Source organism: Siniperca chuatsi, linkage group LG22 (genome assembly GCF_020085105.1).
Source record: "Siniperca chuatsi isolate FFG_IHB_CAS linkage group LG22, ASM2008510v1, whole genome shotgun sequence".
NCBI classification, from domain to species: domain Eukaryota; kingdom Metazoa; phylum Chordata; class Actinopteri; order Centrarchiformes; family Sinipercidae; genus Siniperca; species Siniperca chuatsi.
This window is the reverse complement of record NC_058063.1, coordinates 11,676,981-11,698,179: the sequence shown is the minus strand read 5'-3', so window position 1 is coordinate 11,698,179 and position 21,199 is coordinate 11,676,981. Positions and strand designations below refer to the sequence as shown.

Here is a 21,199-nt window from a genome sequence, read left to right as displayed (position 1 = left end):
ATTAAACATGCTAATAACATTAACGACGGCTCAGTTGTATTCAGATGTCCCAGTAAGCCACGGCAGTGTGACAATGAGCCAGCATGCACCGGGACCCTGCAAGTGCTTTTCCTACTGTGAACTGTCAAAATATCTGCTGTGAAAGGGGTCTATAGGTGTTTCTGAAGAGAACACAAACTATTTTCTCTACCTCAAATGCTTATCAGTTGTTTGTGTTCTCATCAATATTTTTCATTTATGGTAGAGAGAAAATGAATCATGGTGAAGCGATAGAATGTTTGACCTAGACTGACGACTGAGTTTGCAATGCCGCAGGCAGGTAATGTGATTTATTTATTTATTTTTTTTCATTTTTTTTTCTTGCAAATGTAACATTTGGAGCAACAACTTGTTGCATCCTTACTGAAATGTTATGTACCTTGGAATAGTATATCTGCATATTTCAGCATCCCAAAACATTTTTAATGTGCAACTCAATGGTGTATGTGCTGCTCATTAAAGCGCTCATGAAATTTCCTTTCCTCCTGTTCTTGTGTCTTTGGATGTGCTTGCGTGTAATTATGTGTTGTTATTTGCCAAATGTATGTAACAAAATGCATGTTTGTTTGTATTTCTAAATCAAAATCTAATGCTTTTCTCTCCCAATAAAATTTGATCACATCTGGTGGTGCTCCAGCCAACCCCCCTACCAAAGAAAACCTGCCGCTCTATCTTTTAAGCTTGGAAAAAGTAGAAGTTCAAATATACTTTGAACTGAAATTATCTAAATACTACTATATTTAATATTCAAATTAAATCCCTCCTGGTGTTTAGTTCCATCCCAGTATCCTGTTTCATGTGGAAAAACATCAAATCACATAAGAAAATCGCAACGTTAAGACATTTCATGAGACCATGTTGACCAATACCAGCATTTTCTAATTACATTCTTTGCACAGGCCTACCTCCCTCCTGCAGGAGAAAGTCTACACACACTTTCATAGAGATAAAGTAAATACATAATTTCATATATAAATAACACAACATCAAACAAATACTTAAAGTAAGTTCAAAGTTAAAAAATAAAGCAACTCAGAACTATAATTAGGTTTCAAAATAGCATTTCTGATCACAACAAAAGCTTTAAAAGGGCAATTTTTCAAACACTCAGATTTGATGCACTTAGCAATCCCCAAATGTCAACTTCTTTCTTTTATGAATTGAACAGCTTCTAGCAGGACATTGTTATTGCCACAGACCATGTGAATTGCATATGGATTCTTTATTTTAATTTAGTAAAAATATACAAAAAATGGTTTAGTATTGCAGCTTGCAAAGATTTTTCATCTGGATATTGGATTAAGTCTCCTACTTTAGAGTCAGTTTCACTACATTACTGAGCTATGTAATGTTTTTGTCAAAAATCCTCTAGAACAACTCCGTCTGCTTGACATATTAATCTGTAACAGCATGAGGCCTGGTGGAACGTTATCAGCCCACTGCTGGCACTGTGGAGACCTTTCAGTTAATGAATAGAAGAGATGCTTTCATATATACTTTTTTAAATGACTGCACATGCAATCAGTTCAAGGACTGCGAGTATGAGAGTCAAAGTGTTTACAGTGCTTCAAGAAAGGTGTAGCATTTAAATGCTGTAAATATACTGTATATGTAAAGAAATACATGCTGTGTGCTTTAAAATGGTTCACTTTCATTTACGCAAGTGTGGAGGAATGTACAGTTACCAAATGATGGGCAGTGCCACCATTTTTAATCTCTGTGCCAGAGTTTAATAACGCCAAAGACAACAAAATAAGTAAACAAATTATTTCTATGTGATTAGCTTTGGTTTGAATGAGCAGGCTGACAATCACAGTAACCGGCTCTGACCTGTTTGTCATGACTGACAGATGAAGACTTTGTGATGGAAAGAGGCATTATGAAAGACAACGGTTATTATGAAAAATTATGTGAAATAATAACTTTGGAAAAAGGACATTTTGAAATAAACGCTGCTGGAATTAAATAGTTTTTGTAGTTGATTTGATTTTTAAAAACATATAGATTCATTCCACAATTATAATAAAAAAAAAGATAAGATAATTTTAAAAATCACTCTAGACAGACAAAAAGTATAAGTTCCTCTGAAGTGTCTATAGTCGTTTGACTGCAGTGAGATGAACAGAGACATTGTACCAATTACTACCTATTCCAGACAGCCTATAACAAGTACCTCGAAGCAAGAACAGCAAACTCAGAGTACAAAGGCTGATTACAGTCTGAAAGGGTGGCAGGAGCTTTCTGTAAAGCTTGCCTGTCGAGCAGATCATTGAATCTCCGCTAACTCCTGTAATCTTCCCATTCTGACTGACAGTACCTTTTATTGTATTCTTGCACTTGACACAGAGATCGGGAAAAGGTCGAGTCACGGTAAAGAGTATTGTTTTGTACTGCAAGAGCGATAAAATCATATTGTCAGTGTAATATGTTTGTGAACTTATCATCTAAAAGCATAAGATCACTGATTTTATAAAAGCTGAACTAAACCGAAGCTAAATAATTTGATGATAAAATGAGGCTACACTGCCAGGGAAGAGGAAGCAATGACAAACTTCACTCCAAAAATACTGGTGCAGCATTCAATTCCTTGAAAGGGAAAATACCTTTTATGTGTTGTTACCTGGTGTTCCTGGGTGTATTTTTGCGCACTCTATCACTTCATGCCATAGTTTGGTGAAAAAATCAGGTGTGGCTTTGCATGTTTAAATATATATACAGTATACATATATACAGTGTGTGTGTGTGTGTGTATATATATATATATATATATATATATATATATATATATATATATATATATACACACACACACACACACACAGCCACACATATATATATCGGGGGCAGCTGTGGCTTAGAGGTAGAGCGGGTCATCCACTAATCGGAAGGTCAGTGGTTCGATTCCGTAGTGTAGTGTGAAGCGCTTTGAGTGGTCAGAAGACTAGAAAGGCACTATACAAGTACAGCCCATTTACCATATATACTGAAGAATCAATGGCTCAAACGAATTAACAGCCTGCATGCTGAGTCCTGCACACCCAACTCTCCTGATCAGTAATGTAACCTCTGCTCATAAAGCTCCCAAGTATTACACTGGGACGAAAAAGTGCAAGGGAATAATGGTGGAATGTGACAAGTAATCTCACCTTAAGACTCGAGTTTTATCGCCTCTGTGAAGTTCCCACCTGACTGATTGCCTCTGGCAGCGTGCCCCAGAGCTCGGCGTTCTAATGAGTAAAGAAAGACGAGAGATGTGATACATGCAGAAAGCCCAAACATTTACTCAAGACACTCAAGTTAAAGCAAGAGTTTGCCAAGATTAAGACTTTTTACTGTATGTGGGAAATATGAGTGGCCTGGTGGATTTGAGGGAACCATTGAGGAACTATAAAGGTCATAATAGTCATTTAAACTCACATGAATAATCAAGGGATTTGCTAATTCTCAGGTAATTGACCCACATCTTCACTAAGATAATCTTAAACAAAATTAATTAAATTGCATATACAGCATAGCCTACTGAATATGCAATTGAGTGTATTTAAATCACACAATATCAGACTTATTATTTTTTCCATTCAGAATGGAGATTACATACATACATACATACTTTTTACTCCATTTATCGTTTAGTCAATAAAGTGTCATATCTTGTCCATTACAGTTTCACAGAGCCCAAGGTGACATCTTCAAACTGCTCATTTTGTCCAACTAGCAATCCAAAACCTAACGATATTTAATCTCTATGATATAAAACAGAAAAGCTGGAAATTAATACATCTGAGAAACTGGAATTGGCAAATATTTGGCATTTTTGATTGCTAAATGACAAATTAATCCATTATCAAAATTGTTGCTGATACATTTTCTATGGATTAACTAATAGATGTCCCCCTGAACACTGGGAGTATTGTCTGCAGGATTAGAGACAACTCAGATGTTTCTGTGGGCCAAGAAGATACACAGCAAAATGCTTTAGCGATGTGAGAGACAGCAGAAACTTACCGGATTGCAGCTATCCCCTTCTCCGTGTGACTGCCACTCACAAGCAAAAACAAATATATTTGCAACTGAGAGAGAAAACATAAAAATATAAGAATCATCTCTCTCATTTAGATTGAAAAGTAGAGCACGTACACAGATCATTTGAGGTTTGATTGTCTAATCCAGATGGGCAAAAATAGGAAATTTGGTGTTGGAAATGTTTTTCGAATGACATCAAAATTAGACGTCTTAATGAATTATTGGAGGACAGGCTGTTGCAAAACAAGAGCTACATATTTTGTGATACTGCTATGAAATTGAGAAAACAATAGGTTTAACCTTAAGGCATACCAGCTTCGAATTTGCTGGAAAAAAAGTAAAAAAAATAAAAAGAAAGCGCACACACTAAAAGTGTCTATGTGATAGTTTGACAAGAAAATGAATTTATTCTCAGGCATCTGACAGACAAAACATCTCTTCCCCTTTGAGAAGGAGCGACTCCACTAAATGTGAAATAAAATGCCTTACCCACTCTGTTGCGGTCTGTATTCTGGCATCCCATGGTCTCAGTTAAAGGATGGACACATAAGAGACTCAACAAATGTGAGCCTGCAACTGAAAGCTACACTCAAAGTGAAAGACATGAAGGAAAACAGAAAAGAAGGACAATAAAACAAGAAAGTTGAACTAAAGAGACTTTCAAACTGGGACCCAATGAATCAGTAGACAAATACAGCAATGTGCAAACATTAAAGTCAGAGACGCATTACAATTTGTGTAAATGTTTAATCATTTGTCTTGGCATGAAGCAATATTCAGTACAAATAGGATTCATTATTCTTTGCAACGGGCAAGACAGTAATGTGAGGACTTAGCACAGCATACAAATTATGTCAAGCTCTCAAAGTAAACCAGAGCGCCTGTGAGGGGCGAATTGAAGAAGTATTTACATTCTGAAGTAAGTGCCAAGTAATGTAAGCTGCATAAGTAAAATGCTTTGGGGTTTTTAATTGTTGGGACACTTACAATCTTTCATTGTTGTTCAGTACAGTCCAGAATGTTGAAAATAATAGGAGCTATAAATAACTCTTTCCATTTACGAGTAAATGTTCCTGAGTCAAAATTGCACATAAAACATTCCTGAGATATACAGTATAAACCATTTAACAGTTTTCAATTTTGTTTGTCCAAAGTTTGCAATACAATACCTTCTATATCTATTACAGCTATGTTGTGAAAATTAATTCAAAAATGAATGACAGAAAAGCCATTTTATAGTTTAAAAACATTATGTCTTTGTAAATAAGGCATGCTGCTATCCAGTGTCATCATTGATTGTTAAAGGGTTTTCAGAGCCATCACTGGGTGTTTAAAAGGCACATTGTGACAAAATGTATTACTTACTAAATGCAGAGTACTGTGCAGGAGACGGAGTGCTATATTCCGAGACACTGGTCTCTGGTGGTCATAGATTAAAACACACCAGTGTCATTACCAGCATGCCACATGACAAAAAAAATCTCAGTGATGGTTTATTTAGAATATGCAAAGAAAAACAGATGAATAAAATAGATAGAATTAACAAGGCAATGCATTAAAATCTCATAAAAAATAAATGTATTCTTGTCCATACATTGATTAGCAATTCTTAGATGTTTCTGATGTGTCCACTTACATTCATGATATAAATGGACACATCAGGAATGCATCAAATGCAGCTGCAGTTGTCTGTAAGATGTGGCTGGTGCTCACATGGGATGTGTTGTCTTTCTTGCAGACATGTTTGACAGCTGGTTGACTCTGACTGACTTGGCATTATCCCACTACCGTAACCTCAATGTCTTCCATTAAACACCATCTACAGCTGATTGGAGGCTCATTCAGACATTCAAAGTCAACACATCTGACAGAGTTGTTATTATTAATTTCTTATCAGTGGCAATCATTTATGTGCCTGCTGGCGAATCACAATGCGAGGTTGGAACCAACTATGGTTAAATGTTTTTTTTATGATTTGTGCTGACAAAATACTCCTACATTAGTCGCTTGTTGTTATTCTTTAAAATATATCTATAAATGTCAGCATAAGTGATCCAACATAGCAGTATGTAGCCTGATATCTGACCTGCTCTCACCCACCTAAACACATCAGGGCAAGCAAGCTCTTCTCTTTTATGTAATTTTACAGTGCAACATATTATCAGTTATAACCAACAGCAAATATAAACAAAAATAATTAAATTTAAAGTTCAATCCTGAGGTATCCTAAATGCTGTGCAATGTATGATGCTTTCAGAGGATCAGAGGTCCTTTCAGTCTCCTGAAGTATATAAGGTCAGCAATATACTCAAAACAAAATTGGACTGGCGTTGTGTCAGTTGTTTAACATACTTTTTTTTTAAACAAGCTGTTTTTCTATAATAAAATTGAATATTTCTATTAGACATCCTTGTTTTAAGAAAATAAGGTTCTTAGGATTTGATTAGATACAGAAATAACTTGATGAGTTGGAAAGTTTTTGCAGTAAGCACTCACTCGAGATCTAGTCATTTGATTTTAAGTTTTAGACATATATTGTTAGGTTTAGATCAGTTATGTTAGAGATGGTTAAGCATGGGTAGAAATGGTTATGGAAGACAACACAAACAATTAAATGTTATTGTTGGCCAATACCAGGCATTAGTTCGCTTGAGCACTGGCTGTACAAAAAGTTTGACATGTTTGGACGGCCAGCCTGGGTGCAATATGGTGATTAAAGCCAAATACTGCACCAGTGCCAGTGCAAATCACACCCATTCAAACTTGTTTAAGGTATATTGCTGGCCCACTATAAGTGCAATGTGTTTTGCTTTTCTTATGGGCGTGTTACACCTTCTCTGCTTCTTGGGAGGTTTTCACAGACTCCAATGGCAGCTCATCTGAAGTGTCAACTGGGTTGACATAGGCCTGAGAGTCCTTGTCCCCATGCTGGTGCCTTGCAAAATTCACAAAAACCTGGAATATCAATGAGGAAAAGAAGGTACTTGAAGGCAAATGCAAGATAAAAAACACATAATACACACAATATTGAAGGGCCTGTGGACATTTCTCTACCCATCTCATTTTTGCTCTCCCCCACCCTCTGCCTCTAAAACAAACAGAAATAGTGGTACAGACAATGGGGCGCATGTGAATGAGTTGCCAGACAAGGGCTATGAAGCATCAAGTAAGCGTCTAGGCTCACGCAGTGAATGTCAGTTTGACATCTTTGACCAGCTGAGAAAGAGAATAAAACAATCATTCTTCTCTCTGTGATGCCCATTTAATGTCAGAAGAAATCAATCCTATGGCGTTCATAAAAAGCTGTGTGTATTTCATTGTGCTGTAAACATCACTGTAGTCCAGGCTTTTTATTCTCTTAGCATTAGCTGTCTGTTGTGGTAAAGCTACACACAAGGATTTTTACTCAAAAGAAAAAAACAACAAATCATATAAAATGATAAGAGCATTGCTTTTTCATTAAAGATTTTCAGTGACTGTGTGAATATAAAAGGATATGTGAATTATTAGATTGTATTTAAATGGGAAAAAAATGCCAAAAAATCTTTCAGACCAATTCCATCCGAAACTACTCAGACTCCTTATCAATTAAATCCTCACCAATAAATTAAATGGGACAGAGATTAAATACATGGGACAGAGCATAAATGAACAGAAATAAACAATAATGTCCTTTTGGGCTTTTGTTTCTGAGAAGACAGGGTAATAAAGATCTATCCTGTCAGCCTTTAAAGCTTCTGCTTTTGATTAGCCAACTTATATAATCAGTACCCTTATAATTTAATGTTAATGATTAAAAAGGTTTAATGACATTAGTAAATTCCATTTTTCGAACAAAGGAAGAGGTTTGCCAATTACTCTGATGTATTTACTTTGTCACTATGGTGTAATATGTTATGTCTCTGGTAGTGAAAATATGGACAGGAGGCATTTCCATTGCTCATGTAATAGGCTATAGTAATGTATATACATTGAAACCTTTAATAAATAGTTTGACATTTTGAGAAACATACCTATCTATTTTCTTGCTGAGAGTTAGATGAGAAGATCCATCCCACTCTCATGTGTGCATTAAGTAATAATTAGCTTAGCTTAGCTCCTTGTAAAACCACAAATTGTCATTTTTACATTTCTATTTGTATTTTAAAAATTACAACAAAATTAAATACATCTTAGAGGTGCTGGTAGGACAGAACTGGGCTAGCTGTTTCCCCCCAATTCAAGTCTTTATGCTAAGCTAATTGTCTCCTGGGCCACTCAGTACTTCACATACACATGAGAATGGTATTGATCTTCTCATCTAACTCTCTGCAAGAGAGTGAATAAGCATATTTACTAAAATGTTGAAGTATTCTTAATATTTAACCATATTATTTAAACAATTTTAATTATAATGTAATTTTACAGAAGTACATGTTGAGTGCATGGGTGTAAGTGTTACCTATGTGAAGTACTGATCATCAGACATAAAGTCGAGCTCACAACCTTGATTTTATGGTTCTATTCCCTTCAGAAAACCTATAGTATTATTACAGCTGATATAGCCTAAATTTCTCTTTTTTATTTATCCAGGATAAGTTTGCAGAGCACAAATACTTGTTTCCTGGAAAACGCTCTCTTGGACGCAACCCAGTACAAACATAGTCTTACTGTATATGTATATCAGAGCAGCTGAAGCAGTTGGAGGTTAAATGCCTTGCTCAAGGGCAGGTCGGCGGTAGTAATGAGCGGCGGCAAATTCTGCTCCTTCACTATTCCGACCTGGTTTTAACTAAGGAGTCAAACTGTTTAAACTCGGGATTTCATGGAATCAAATTGTTATGCTTCCAGTGAGAAACTGTAATTTCTTCAAGAACGGATTATGGTCCTTTGCTCACTCCAAGGTAAAACAGGCTTTTGCCACTTCATATACTGTATTTCCAAACAGCACTGTTTGTTCAACTATCATTTTATTGGAATATGGTACCTACACATGTAAAGCTTCCTGACCTCAAAGCTCATGGAGCTGGTGGCTAGTTGAGTGTAGAAAAAGCAAAACAGCAGACTACCTTGTAACTGAGGAGCAAGCTACGCCTGCAGAACGCCTGAGGCTAAAGTATGCTTCTGTGTGTGTGACTTTAGACCATCAGCAGTGTGTATCAAGGTCACAGTTGTCAAGGCATCTTATCAGGGCAGAATGAGTAAGAGGATAAGAATGACAGTAGCAGCAAATACACCCTCCGCCCATTTCTCTCAGCCTCTGACCCTGCCACTGGCTGATGTTGGCTTGATGTGCTGAGGCATGCACAGCATTTCATATTCATAGTCAAGGCTGTATAGTTTTGCAATAGAATTTGTAAGTACTGTTTGTATTTAACTTTCTCTAAGAATACTAGTATGATAAAAAATGCTTCAGTGGTGCAGTTGACAGCATTTCTGACTAAGATGACCATGGTAAATCCATCCCCTGCTTTGTGATGTGACTTTCCTATAATGCACACTTTCTGTATTTAGCCAACCATCCATTCATGACCTGAACATCATGCACCAGTGCTGCTGAGTGGCATTTTCTTAATAACAGATGGATACAGGCATTAATTACATTACAGAGGGTACATTTGGGTGTTTATTTGATGCCCGTTGAGGCAGAACAGGGGAGGGGAAGGACGTGAATCACCTTATTAACCTCTCTTGTATATCAAAGCAGTCCATGCAGAATGTAAAATGGCTATTTTTACATACATGTCCATGCTCTGCCAAGATACTTCACTGACTTTGAAATGTTTAGTGGTGGAAGATCTTGCTTTAGTCTATTAGTCTATGAGTGAACAAAACAAATAGATAATATGGGAAAAAAATACAACAACCATTCTTTATATTCAGAGTTAGGTTGCCATTATAAGGCACGAGTACATGCCCTTAACGTCATTAGGCATCACTTTGGGGACAGTGCAACAAGCTGTAAATACAACTTTGACATTTTTGACATTTGAAAGCTAACATGTTAGCAAACAGTTGCTTTTTTACATGCAAATATGGAGCAATCATTCAAATATCATTCATTTGGAGTCATGTTCCAGGACACCTAGCAAATGTAAGTCCAATATTCACTCTCCTTTGACAGTAATTGTTTTGGTCTCCACAAACCCCTGAGGGAAATATCTGTATATGTTTAGCACTGAGATTGAAGCAAAACAGTAAAGTTGCAGCCCATAAACCCAAAACAATTAGCTGAAAGATGCTAAAACGCTCTGCTGAGAAGAACTGCAGATTCGGTTGATAATTCTCCATGGGTTTGTTGCTACAGTCATACTACAATTAAACCTTTCCACATTAAAAGTCATTTGACCCATTGTTAATATAAAATATTGACTGGTGCAGCTTTAAGTATTATTTAACAGTAAACTACAAAATAATTTACATCTTGCTTTTAAAAAGTTACAACTGATGTATACTACATGTAGTTAAATGCTTGTATAAATCATTAAAGCATCAATTACCCATAATTGATATTTTTATAACTAATTTTACCTGGAAAATGTATTATTTAGACATGTATATTAGGGCTGTGTCTAATTTTTTTACTATTGTTAAGAAGTAATAGGGCACTAGTGTTTCTTAAGAAGTCAGATTAGTTTACATCTTTTTTATCATATTGTGTGTAATGAAACTTAAATGCTACATTGAAATATATTGAAAATATATAAAATAACATTTGAGTTAAACATAAGAATACAGGAAAGCACAAGTGTACTACATTTATTCTGAAACTAAAAGGTCATCTGCTTCAGTGTGTGCAGTAGTGACAAGACTGAATATAACCCTAACCCATTGTCCACACACAAATGACCAAATACTTCATATTCCTGCCACACAATCTGCATTAAAAAGACAGTTTGGAAAGTCACATTTTCTTTTCAAATGCTCCATCTGCTCTGCAATGTCTTGGCCAACAGCGTTAACGCCTGAGCTCCAGTCTGTGTGGATCAATATTAATTGTAGTGCAAGTTGGGTGTTATACTATAGGTCAAGGCTCTTCTCTATAAATCACCAGCTGAAAGGTGACAGTCTGGTTCTCCACAGGTTCTCCAGTCCTCCCCTCTGTGTTTTAATACTATGACCTCCTGGTCCAAGTATGATTTATTTACTGCCTCTGATCTGGTAAATATTGACCAGTGCAGAATGTGGGGCAAGATGACGAAAAAGTTAAAACAGATATTACGCAAGGTTGGAGGTAGTAGTGTGGCTGAACACCAATGATCTGTGAAAGCAGAAACAGGATTCTGCTAAAAATCCTTTAGGAGAAACCAAATCTAACTCTAATACACACTAAGTTAAAGCATTTAGCTTTTCAAAATTCCTTTCCTGTCATAGTGGTAGGCTAATTGCCCCCTAAAGGGCATATTTCACATAAATAATGTGAAGATGATTTTATCTTGAATTAGGGGTTATCCACAAGGGAATCCTGTTAGTAATGAAATGCTTAACATCTCTGTAGTATTCTTTATATCACATAATTTGATTTAAATACAACACTGCCACGGTACAAACCAATGTGCAGACAACTCACTTAGTCACTCACTCACATCTCTGTCTGGATTTTTTAAAATCCAAGCAGAGGTGCTTTCCCCCCACGTGGTGGAGTGGACCGATGACCTTTCTGGACTGCACAGAGGTCGTCCTCACCTCCCACCTGGTCATCTGCTGCCGAGCTAATGGCAGGCTTGCAAGAGCAGACACACTCACACTCGCCTCTGAGTGCCTGATTGCATCAGGTCCCCGGGGCCATTTGGAAAACACAAGGTGAAGCTAGTCCGTAACATGCAGGGCTCAGTTTATCTCACCAATCAGGGGGTTTAGCTAGTGCACTAGGGCTGGAATAAAAAAAAGGTACTGGCTGGGGGAGCTTATATATATATATATATATATATAAAAAATTCAGTCCAGATTCAATACTGGGACCTGGCGGCTGAACTGTCTTGGCTACACAAACTCAGTGTAGTCCTCATTGGTCAATCTCACAGCCTAAATTGGAGAGGACAATGTGTAGGCAATGACAGATCTTTAAATCTTATCCTGGACTGAGCTGACTTGCATTAACTGAGAGCACTTAAAATGCTGAATGTATTGAATGATGACCTAATGATCTGTTAAACTGAGCTGGCACTCCACAGAATTACAGTAGGACAGTAGGACAATAGAAAATGTCCCCAGATACTCAATCAGCCTAAATTTTGCCCACGTCAGAAGTGAAATTTTGAGTCAAATTGTGCATATCCTGCTACTCTACAAGCTGAAACCAGCTAAAACTGACGTTTTGCTCTCAAGAATAATCATGGAAATTATTGAACTCCACTTCCATGTTCCACTTTTTAATCAAAATACAGAACAGCTAGATTCAGTGGGACTCAAGTATCGATTATACTTCATTTGGATAAAGGAAAATGAGTTATCACCAAGTCTGTGCCTTGAACAAACTTTTGGAAATAAGCAAGTTTCCACAATTCAAACTACAAATACCCAAGGCAAAGCAGAAATGTTTCACACGTTATGGAGCCTCTGTGTGTTGCTTTTGTTGTAACATTAGAAAACGTGTTTTCCCAATGCATAGCCACAACTGGGCAAAGCATGTGCACAAGTCAAAAAAGCATGGACTCTGTGTGTGTAAAACCTTGTGAATATGTTTTGCAAATATACTGCTACGATTTCTGTTGGTACAGATGAAGAGATTGGAATAAAAGTATTGCTGGCTTTCTGTAGTAGTAACAATGGACAGAGATGAAGAGATTTCAGTTGATTTCTTTTTACCTTTACCTTGGAGAATGATACTGTGGAATATTGATCAAAGGGACAGTATATTCACCTCTCTTCATCTAGAAGTGATACATTAACATTAATTAAACATTAATAATTTGGTTAGTCTATGGTTTTACAATGTATCAACTCTCCTGCAAATGGTAAGTGCTTAGATTTAAAAAACCTGCCTTAAAAGTTCTTTGATCAAAAATTTGATAATGAAAAACAAAAAAGAGGTGAAGTCATATCAATTCAGCTGAATAAGTCTGTAGAATCATTTCTCCATAATAGCCAGAAATGTATATTAATACACCCTGAATATCTACAGGCCTGTAAGTGCTATCTGACATGCTTTCACTAACATATGTCAGGGTGAATGATATGGCAGACTCCATAAATCTTAATTAAAGTTTAGTTTATCTATACTGTATTGTGCTCACTCTGCACCTGTATTGTGCCTAGGCTTTAGTAACTGTAGCTTTATTACAGTAAGTAATGGCCACACTTTTTTATTCCGATATCATTTTTAGGACTTTTTAAGAAAACATTTTGCGAACCAAGATTATTGTTTGCAACTGGATCTTATTCAATCTTAAAAGTAAAGGAAACAAACCAACAAATCATATCAGATTGTGGTTTCTCCGTGCAATTTTCTTAAACATGACAGTGGTTATTAAAAAAATAGAACAAATAAATCCTTTGCACCAGTCAAATTGCTGAAATGAAACTATTAAAAGAAATTAGACATACTTCAGTTTAAAATTAGACTCACAAGGCTCAGGGGGAAAAAGTCCTCGCACTTATCCCATTTTTTGGACCTTACCTGATCAAGAGTGGTCTGGGACACAGAGTAGTCCTCCACACCCAGACTCTGCTGATGGATGGTGAACTGGCTGAAGATGTTGGCCAAAGCTCCCTGTGTGTATGGGAGCTGATACTGCAGTGTGTTGTGATGCTTCTCCTTCAGGACGCTGCCTGGGAAGGTCTGCTGGACGAAGTCCTCGACGGGCGTCAATGCGGGAGGAGAGCCACCAACCCTCACAATCACTGTGTAGCCATCACCAAATCTAGAGCAAGGGTGACAATTAAGCATTCAGTACAACAAAAATAACTGCAAACAAGCATGCCAGTGCCAGATTGCTCATGGCTTGTCATCTAAATAACAAACTTTTCTTTTCTCCTGTGGTCACGGCACAGTGGGATGGATAATAGGGTGGTGTACTGGAAGAAAGAGACGAGACAGGAAGCAAAAGAGATGACAAAATATAATTGGTCTCATATTTCCCCACCATTTCAAGCTTCCTGGATGTGGTGAGCTGGAGGAGCAGGTGAGTCACAAGCAGCTGAGAGCAAAAGCAGCTTGACTTCAACAGTACAACAAAGTTGCTGATGGATAAACTTTCAATTTTTTCAAGTAATAGTAGGTTTCAACACAATCTTCTGCACCAAATGTAACGGAAAGCATCAATTTGAGTCAAGCAGAAAAGCCAAAAGAGATGAGACAGAAATTGCTTTTAGACAAGGGTGGATATTAGTTAAAAAGCCTACGCATGGTTGAAAACAACTACAGGAAAAAAACGATTCAAAGACAATGCATTTTGTTTTGGATAAGTAATGTAATAGATATTTAGGCACGCCAGCCACTTAGCTTTATTTGACACCAATAAATTATGTGAGATCACTAAACAGAGGTAGAGCTTGTGCTGGCGAATGCATTTTGAACAGTGTGTGGAAGGGAAATGTCCTGTAAATTACGCTAGCAAGGTGGCTACATCCATAATGTGAATCCTCTGCCAATTCTTTTTTGGTTTTACTTAACTGTTTTGTTCAGCAAAAAAAAAAAAAAAAAAAAAAAAAAGATCTGATAAACCCCACTATCCCCTACCTGCCCAGCATCAAATGGCATGGATTGGAGCATTTAGCAGCTAAAGAGCCAGATATTTCCCTCAGAAGTTTGTGGAGACCAAAACTATTATAATATTGGTAAATATTCACTCTCCTTTTAGCACAGTTTGATGAGCCGCCAGAGAGACGACTCCAAATCAATGTTAATGCTGCTCAGTGTCTGCTGGATGTGTAAATACCCAACTGTTGGCTATCAATGATAGGGTGATAATATGTCATTGTTGTGTTTACAGCTTGTTCTGCAGCCCTCAAGTGGCAAAAAAAAAATGCTGCTTTAATAATCTGAACATAAAAACTACCTAAATCATTCGTAGTATATGATAAGTAATGCAGAGTACATACAAAGTGCTTGCTTCATTGAACAGACAGGATTTTGAAAACATTTTAACATGCTCTACTGGTAAAACATGAATAATATCATGGACATAAAGTCACAGATGAAAATGGACCATAGCTAAGCTCTAAAGCTAATTAGCATTCTGCATCTTCCCGGTTGTATGCTACGTCTGGTGAGCACCAAATAAGACTCTGTGCCTTGTTATTCTGTCGTTAGCACTCTTATGACCCATTGTTTTCTGCCTAATTAATTCCCTAATGTTGGATTTACTCATGGAAATGTCCATTGTGGGTTAGTACAGAGCTACATGCAACGAGAGACAGAGGCTCCCTTAGTGGCAATTAGAGATATGGTGAATAAACTGCAGGCCTACATGATCCCAAAGGGAGTGAGAGGGGAAGTGAAGCTCTGTGCTGGTTCTGAGAAGCACAATGAATGGACTCCTTGGGTAGCAGAGTCCCTTTAGTTAAAACACGACTGCTTGAAGTTGAAGAGCCGCAGTGCAAGAATAGTGTAACTTTGCATAAATTGTACATGGGAATGCTTATTTAATATTCTTTTAGAATCGGATCATGCCAAGACACACTGACTGGCAGGTCTGAACCCTCCTTAGCTAGAAGTTTCTTGCATTATGATTGGACAAGCCAGAATGTACAGCAATGACAGGACTATTTCCCATTCTATGATGCAATAGACCACGTGGCATGCTATCCTTCCACAACCACATATGCGTCAAGCATACTGTATAAGGAGGATCTGAGAACTGTGCCTGCACTGTGATCTCCTCAGGGGCTGCACACCGTGGGTGATCAAAAGCATCCCCATGAAACTCAAAAACATATTATGTAGTACACATCATGTGGATACAACTATGGGAGCCCTGCAAGTATCAGCACATTAGCACTTAATTAAGCAACTTCCATTTAGACAGCCCTTCAACTGTTCCACATTATATTCCGTACAGACCTGAGCCCTGCGGACCTTGCTATGAAATACTGGTCTTTTGCTAGGTGTTCACTGAGTATATAAGGCTTCATTAGATCAAAGTGCTCATGATCATCAGAGGATCAGGAGTCTCAACGACGACTCTGGTATTATAGCACGAAACTAATTATACAATAGTAGCACTGCTTTGTCCTTCTTGGAGAAGCTCTCTTCAGTTACTATTCAAACTCTTTAATTTGTAATTTTGATGATTACATTCCATCATGATATGATTATGATTCATATTTGCCAATGAAATTAGGCATAAAAGCACTATGATAATCAGAGATGTTATACAGTAGGACTTGGTACTTGTTAATGGGTACTTGTTAATCTAATATGCTCATTTGGCCATTTTCAGTATGAAAGGTCCATGAATAAAACTGGGTGTTTAATATTTACAAATCACTGTGAAAACACATGCACATCTATCTTGCTCAGTTCAAAAGACTATAAATATGAAATATTTCCCAAATCTCCTGTTAAAATACTGTATGTTTTTGAAATTTGCAAATTGGCTCTTTGTAAGGTACAGTGGAGTCCTCTGGATGTTAAAAAGTGAAATCATGCATGGCTTCTATTGTCAAACAAACAATATAATAAATATTTTTGGGTCCAAACAGTGCAATATCATTGTGCTCGCTATGCTTAAAGACTTTGGAGATGTGTAAATCTTAGACCACTGTATATGTTGTTGTGAATAACTGGGCCATAGAAAAGAAAATCTTAACAATGCATGGCTTCTCTGTCAAATGTCATCACCATGGCTGCACTGTCACTAAAAGACATACTACAGCATGTCACATGCAACATGCTATACATGAGCAGTTCTAAGCTGTTTGCATGAAATGCAAAGACACTATACCTGTATGAAGTGTCCACCTCTACCTTTAACAATGCATATCTGCTTTGATTTGCATACACAGCACCTTCTTCTATGAATAAAATATGCATTCTATATTAAGTATAGCCAGAACACATCTGTCATTGCGTAAAGCCACATCATTTTTGATGATTTTTATAAGATGCAACAGACTACACAGTCTGTAATCAGACACCACCACCACAACATCACAGCCATTCCCACACATCAAGCTTAATTCATCATCCAATCAAGACTCTGACCATAATCCCCTTGTGTTTATTATAGCTGCCGGCTCAGGAAATGCGCTTTGTCCAAGGACTGCCAAGCTCGGCCAAGATGCAAAAACATTTTTGCAAAAATCCAATAAGGCCAGGAAGCATTGTGGTGAAAGGGTTTGGCGACATGGTTTGGGGCGTATGTGGGTAATAAAATGCTGCTTGTCAGTAAAAGGGCTTATCAATTAGCTTCCCCTCATTCTCTCTCCCTGTCTACCTTACTTTTGTTTCCTTTCTTTCTGCAGCTACACAGGGGGTTCAGGCAGCACTTTGGGAAGAATATCTTTCTTTCATATTCATCATTTTTACTCTGCCTCTGTATTCACAACAAAACAAGTTCTTTCATCTTTGATACACTGTCTGTCTTGGCTCTCCTCAAATAAACTCTGCTTGTGTAGGGAAAGGTAGGCTGGTATATGTTTAAACAGAGCCTTCACTACACTGCATGTTCATAACAATAGCGCGGCACGCTTGAAACAATTAATTTGCTTTTAACTGGTGATATAAAATCTAAAAGTGAGATATTTGCAATTTGGGGTTGAATCCAGCCTTGGAGAAAATAATGAATAGATTATGTTTAAAGACATGACTGCACCACATTGTCACAACTAATCCTTTCATAATATTTTACATTAGAGATATGATACAGCAGCTCAACACAGCATGGCAGAGAGACTGTAATGTCTGCGCTGCAGTTCTCTCTTCTTCATTTTCATTATTCTGCCTCAATCCTCTACTCCACCCTGGTCCGCTGGAAAGTCGTTCTTCCATGTAATTTAAAACAAACAACAGCCAGACACAGATAAGGGCATGGCAGGAAAAAAATAATTCTGCTGCCTTCCTTCATCTGTGGGAGACTAGAAAGGTCACCCTCACCACTGCCAAACCTTGTATTTGAGTCCGCAGGGGGGAGGGCAGACGCGGGGCAAGAGGTCACAGTGTGGCTTGGGTGGTCTGGTGCTTTGATCAGACAGGAAGTCATCCAAAAAACTTCCTTAGTTCCTGGAGGGGGAGCTAACAGAGCTCTAGGCAGAGGCTCCACAGGAAGGGATGGGTGGATAGCAGGACAGATGATCTTTGTCGAAACAGAAAAGGACCGTTTGGCAACGTAAAGAGTCGTTCAAAACTGTGTTGATTAAAAAATACTGTATGTTCAAAATTCATATATCACATATACATATCACAGTGTACTGCACACTACAACCTGTTACACACTAAACACGTACAGAAAATTGATTTATAGTGTTAATATATCTAAAATGAATACGTGAAAACTAAAAGTAATGAAGTTTAGAAGTGACAATATGAGCAGTTACTTAGAATGAAACATGAAACATGAACATGAAATTCAGTCTCGATATAGGAAGTAGTAGTTTGACAAATTAATCTTAACTCGAGGTCCACCATGGGATGAAGTTGAAAGCTTCAGATAAAAGGTAGTAATTGGACATTGAGTTAAGATTACTGTGTTCAAATAAAACTGTTTCATCTGTCTTTAGTGATAGTTTTCAGTGATTAATAGTGACAGTCTGCTTCTATGTGAAGACATATTTACAAGGTGTTTGCATGCAATATTGTGTTTCAAAAGTAATCTTACATGAAGGCCATCATCTGGCCTGTAAAGGTTGTTACTGCAGGATTTTCAAACATGCATAGTTCCACAAGGACGTAGTAAAATACCTAGAGCCATGTAACAATTTCTGCAGACCTTGAAGGATCAATTGTAGATGCAGACACTTGCCTTGCTTGTAAGCACAAAAAATAAGCTATGATAAAACTCCTGTACAAGAACCAGAATCCCACATAAATTAACATTCTCGCCAACTATCAAGGGTAAAGATGTTGTATATTTTGAGTGCAGACAGCTCTCAGATACATACAGTACATATACAGTACACCATCTGTGTCTGTCAATGTTTTAGCAGTCTTAATTACACCTACGTTGCTGATGCATTGTAAACCGTAAAGAGAATTATTTTGTCATCCATCTCCGCTGGTGACACGCACTTAAAAGCTGTACACTATTTAGTTAATGGCACACCTGCAGAGCTGACGCAGAGTGAGTGGGTAGGAGTTTATTGGACTTCTCAACGTCAACTTCAGGGGATTGATCCAAACTTTTAGACACCACTCTTGTAAAAACTCTACAGCGCACCCACACTGCATTACCTTAATGCATTAAAGGCACTTTACCCCCCACTTTTATATCATGACGTGCTTTAAGCAAGGAGAAAATAAAACTCCAGGCTGTGGTGTGTACTTACTGCAGGTACTCTATGAAGAGAGGATATGAATGATATCAATCAGTGAAAAATCCTGCATCGGCTAGTGGGTGTCCTTCCTAACTGACAAGATTATAGGGGAGCTTTGAAGCTCCCTTTATTGGTTCCTCCACTTCATTTGGGTTTACTTAACACCTGGGAGCTTTCATACCAGCACATTGTTGTACTAAAGCACTATTTACAGCCTCTTGCACATTATTTTTTTCCTTATTTATTTTCCCCCTTCTCCGTCAGCCTTTCATAAATTCCTAGTAGTGTGATTGATTTGACGGTCTCAATATCAGGACAGGTAAGGAGGATGTTTTTAACAGCCGTGGAGGAAGATAATGAAGGGGCTTCTTAAAATGGCCGCCCTACTGTTCAGAATCCTCCGCCCAAACCAAATCTTCAGCCCCTCTCATATGCTGACCATCTCTATAGCAGTTTAAATAGGCTATTTTGGCTCATTTGGGGCTTGATTGATACACAGAGGCGGGGTTGTTGAAGCAGCAGAAGGGCATCTCAGTGATAAAGACAGGGTCACCACTGAACTAAAGAGGGCAGCACCAACAAGCACTTGGATGGCTGGGTTGGAAGGCTTGCGTCCTGAGAGCAGCACAGGGAGGAATAAATAAGGATAATATGGTGAGAGGTTTTAGAAGGAGAAGAGGCGATAGGGGGAGTGAGGGCAGCTAATGTAGAAGGGTGAGCAATAGGGGGTCAAAATGTGAGAGCTGCCCCTGCGGTGAGATTCTGCAGTCCTTTCAGGGGCTTGTGATGAGAAAAAGATGGAGACGTTGGAGGGGGTTGTCAGGGGGAAGAGCGGCACCCCCAGCTTTGCAGGTCAGCCGCTCACGCCGTGTGACAATGCCGCACACCACCTGCCTCTATTGCTGGCCCCCCTCACACACTTCTATTTCAACCCCTGCTGTCTGATGGAACTCTTCCCATCTGCAAACTGGCAACAGCTTGTGCATTTGTGAGAATCAGGCCCTGCCATTCCCACATTTTGGACTCAGCTGTGGAGACAAACGTTCAGTGTTTAACCCTGCAAACCTGGATTGACGAGGATCACAACAACTTCAATGGTGGTCGATCACATGCTAAACCAGGGGAGTGTGTGTGTGTGTGGGGGCGCAACATGGCAGCACAAACATGTGGTGGGATAGTGACGAGAAAAGAAAACAGAGAAGACAGTCCTTAATTGCCTTTTCAGTCATTAACAGGGTCCCACACCTCATGAAACATTAATTACACCAAGTGCAGCAGAGATAGGGACGCTTAATTAGAAATTATTCACTGCGTGGCAAGAACTGAGCGATAGCATTTCAGCGGCATGTAAATTGTCTGTGTGAGATCTAAAATAAGCACAGCAAAAATCGGTGTAGACGTCATGCTTATCTGGCTTCCTCTCACTTGACTGTCTTGTGAAGTGCGATTCCCTTTTACCTGATAGCGTGTCGAGCGAAGCAGGACATGTGTTAACCCTCTGTTCTCCTCCCTTGTTTGCTGCTTCTTCCCTTCCCCCCATGGCTCTTACCTACCCTATACCTCATGTGTGGTTCATAAATTATTTACACCACCCTGCTCGTCCCCCTTCAGACAGGATGTAAGTGACACAGAGGATCTGCCAATTACCCTAACATCTGGGAGGGAGTGATTGGTACATCGCTCTCCCACTTTAGCCCATCTCCTCTCAACTCTCCCTCATTCTCACTCTTTTTTTAGCCCTAGC

At 38.3% G+C, this 21,199-nt stretch overlaps 1 protein-coding gene across 5 annotated transcripts in view; it reads right to left on the bottom strand.

Annotated features, from left to right (window-relative positions):
* Positions 1-4,789: 4,789 nt before the first annotated feature.
* Positions 4,790-21,199, bottom strand: part of LOC122870371 (phospholipid-transporting ATPase ABCA1-like) — a 165,570-nt gene continuing 149,160 nt past the window's right edge. For all 5 annotated transcript variants that reach the window (XM_044184497.1, XM_044184496.1, XM_044184495.1 and 2 more), the window contains 2 exons: positions 13,661-13,904; positions 4,790-7,017 (listed from right to left, as the gene is read on the bottom strand). In XM_044184497.1, the coding sequence (XP_044040432.1) occupies positions 6,889-7,017; positions 13,661-13,904 (373 nt within the window). In that variant the 3' untranslated portion in view covers positions 4,790-6,888. The remainder of the gene's footprint in view (positions 7,018-13,660; positions 13,905-21,199) is intronic.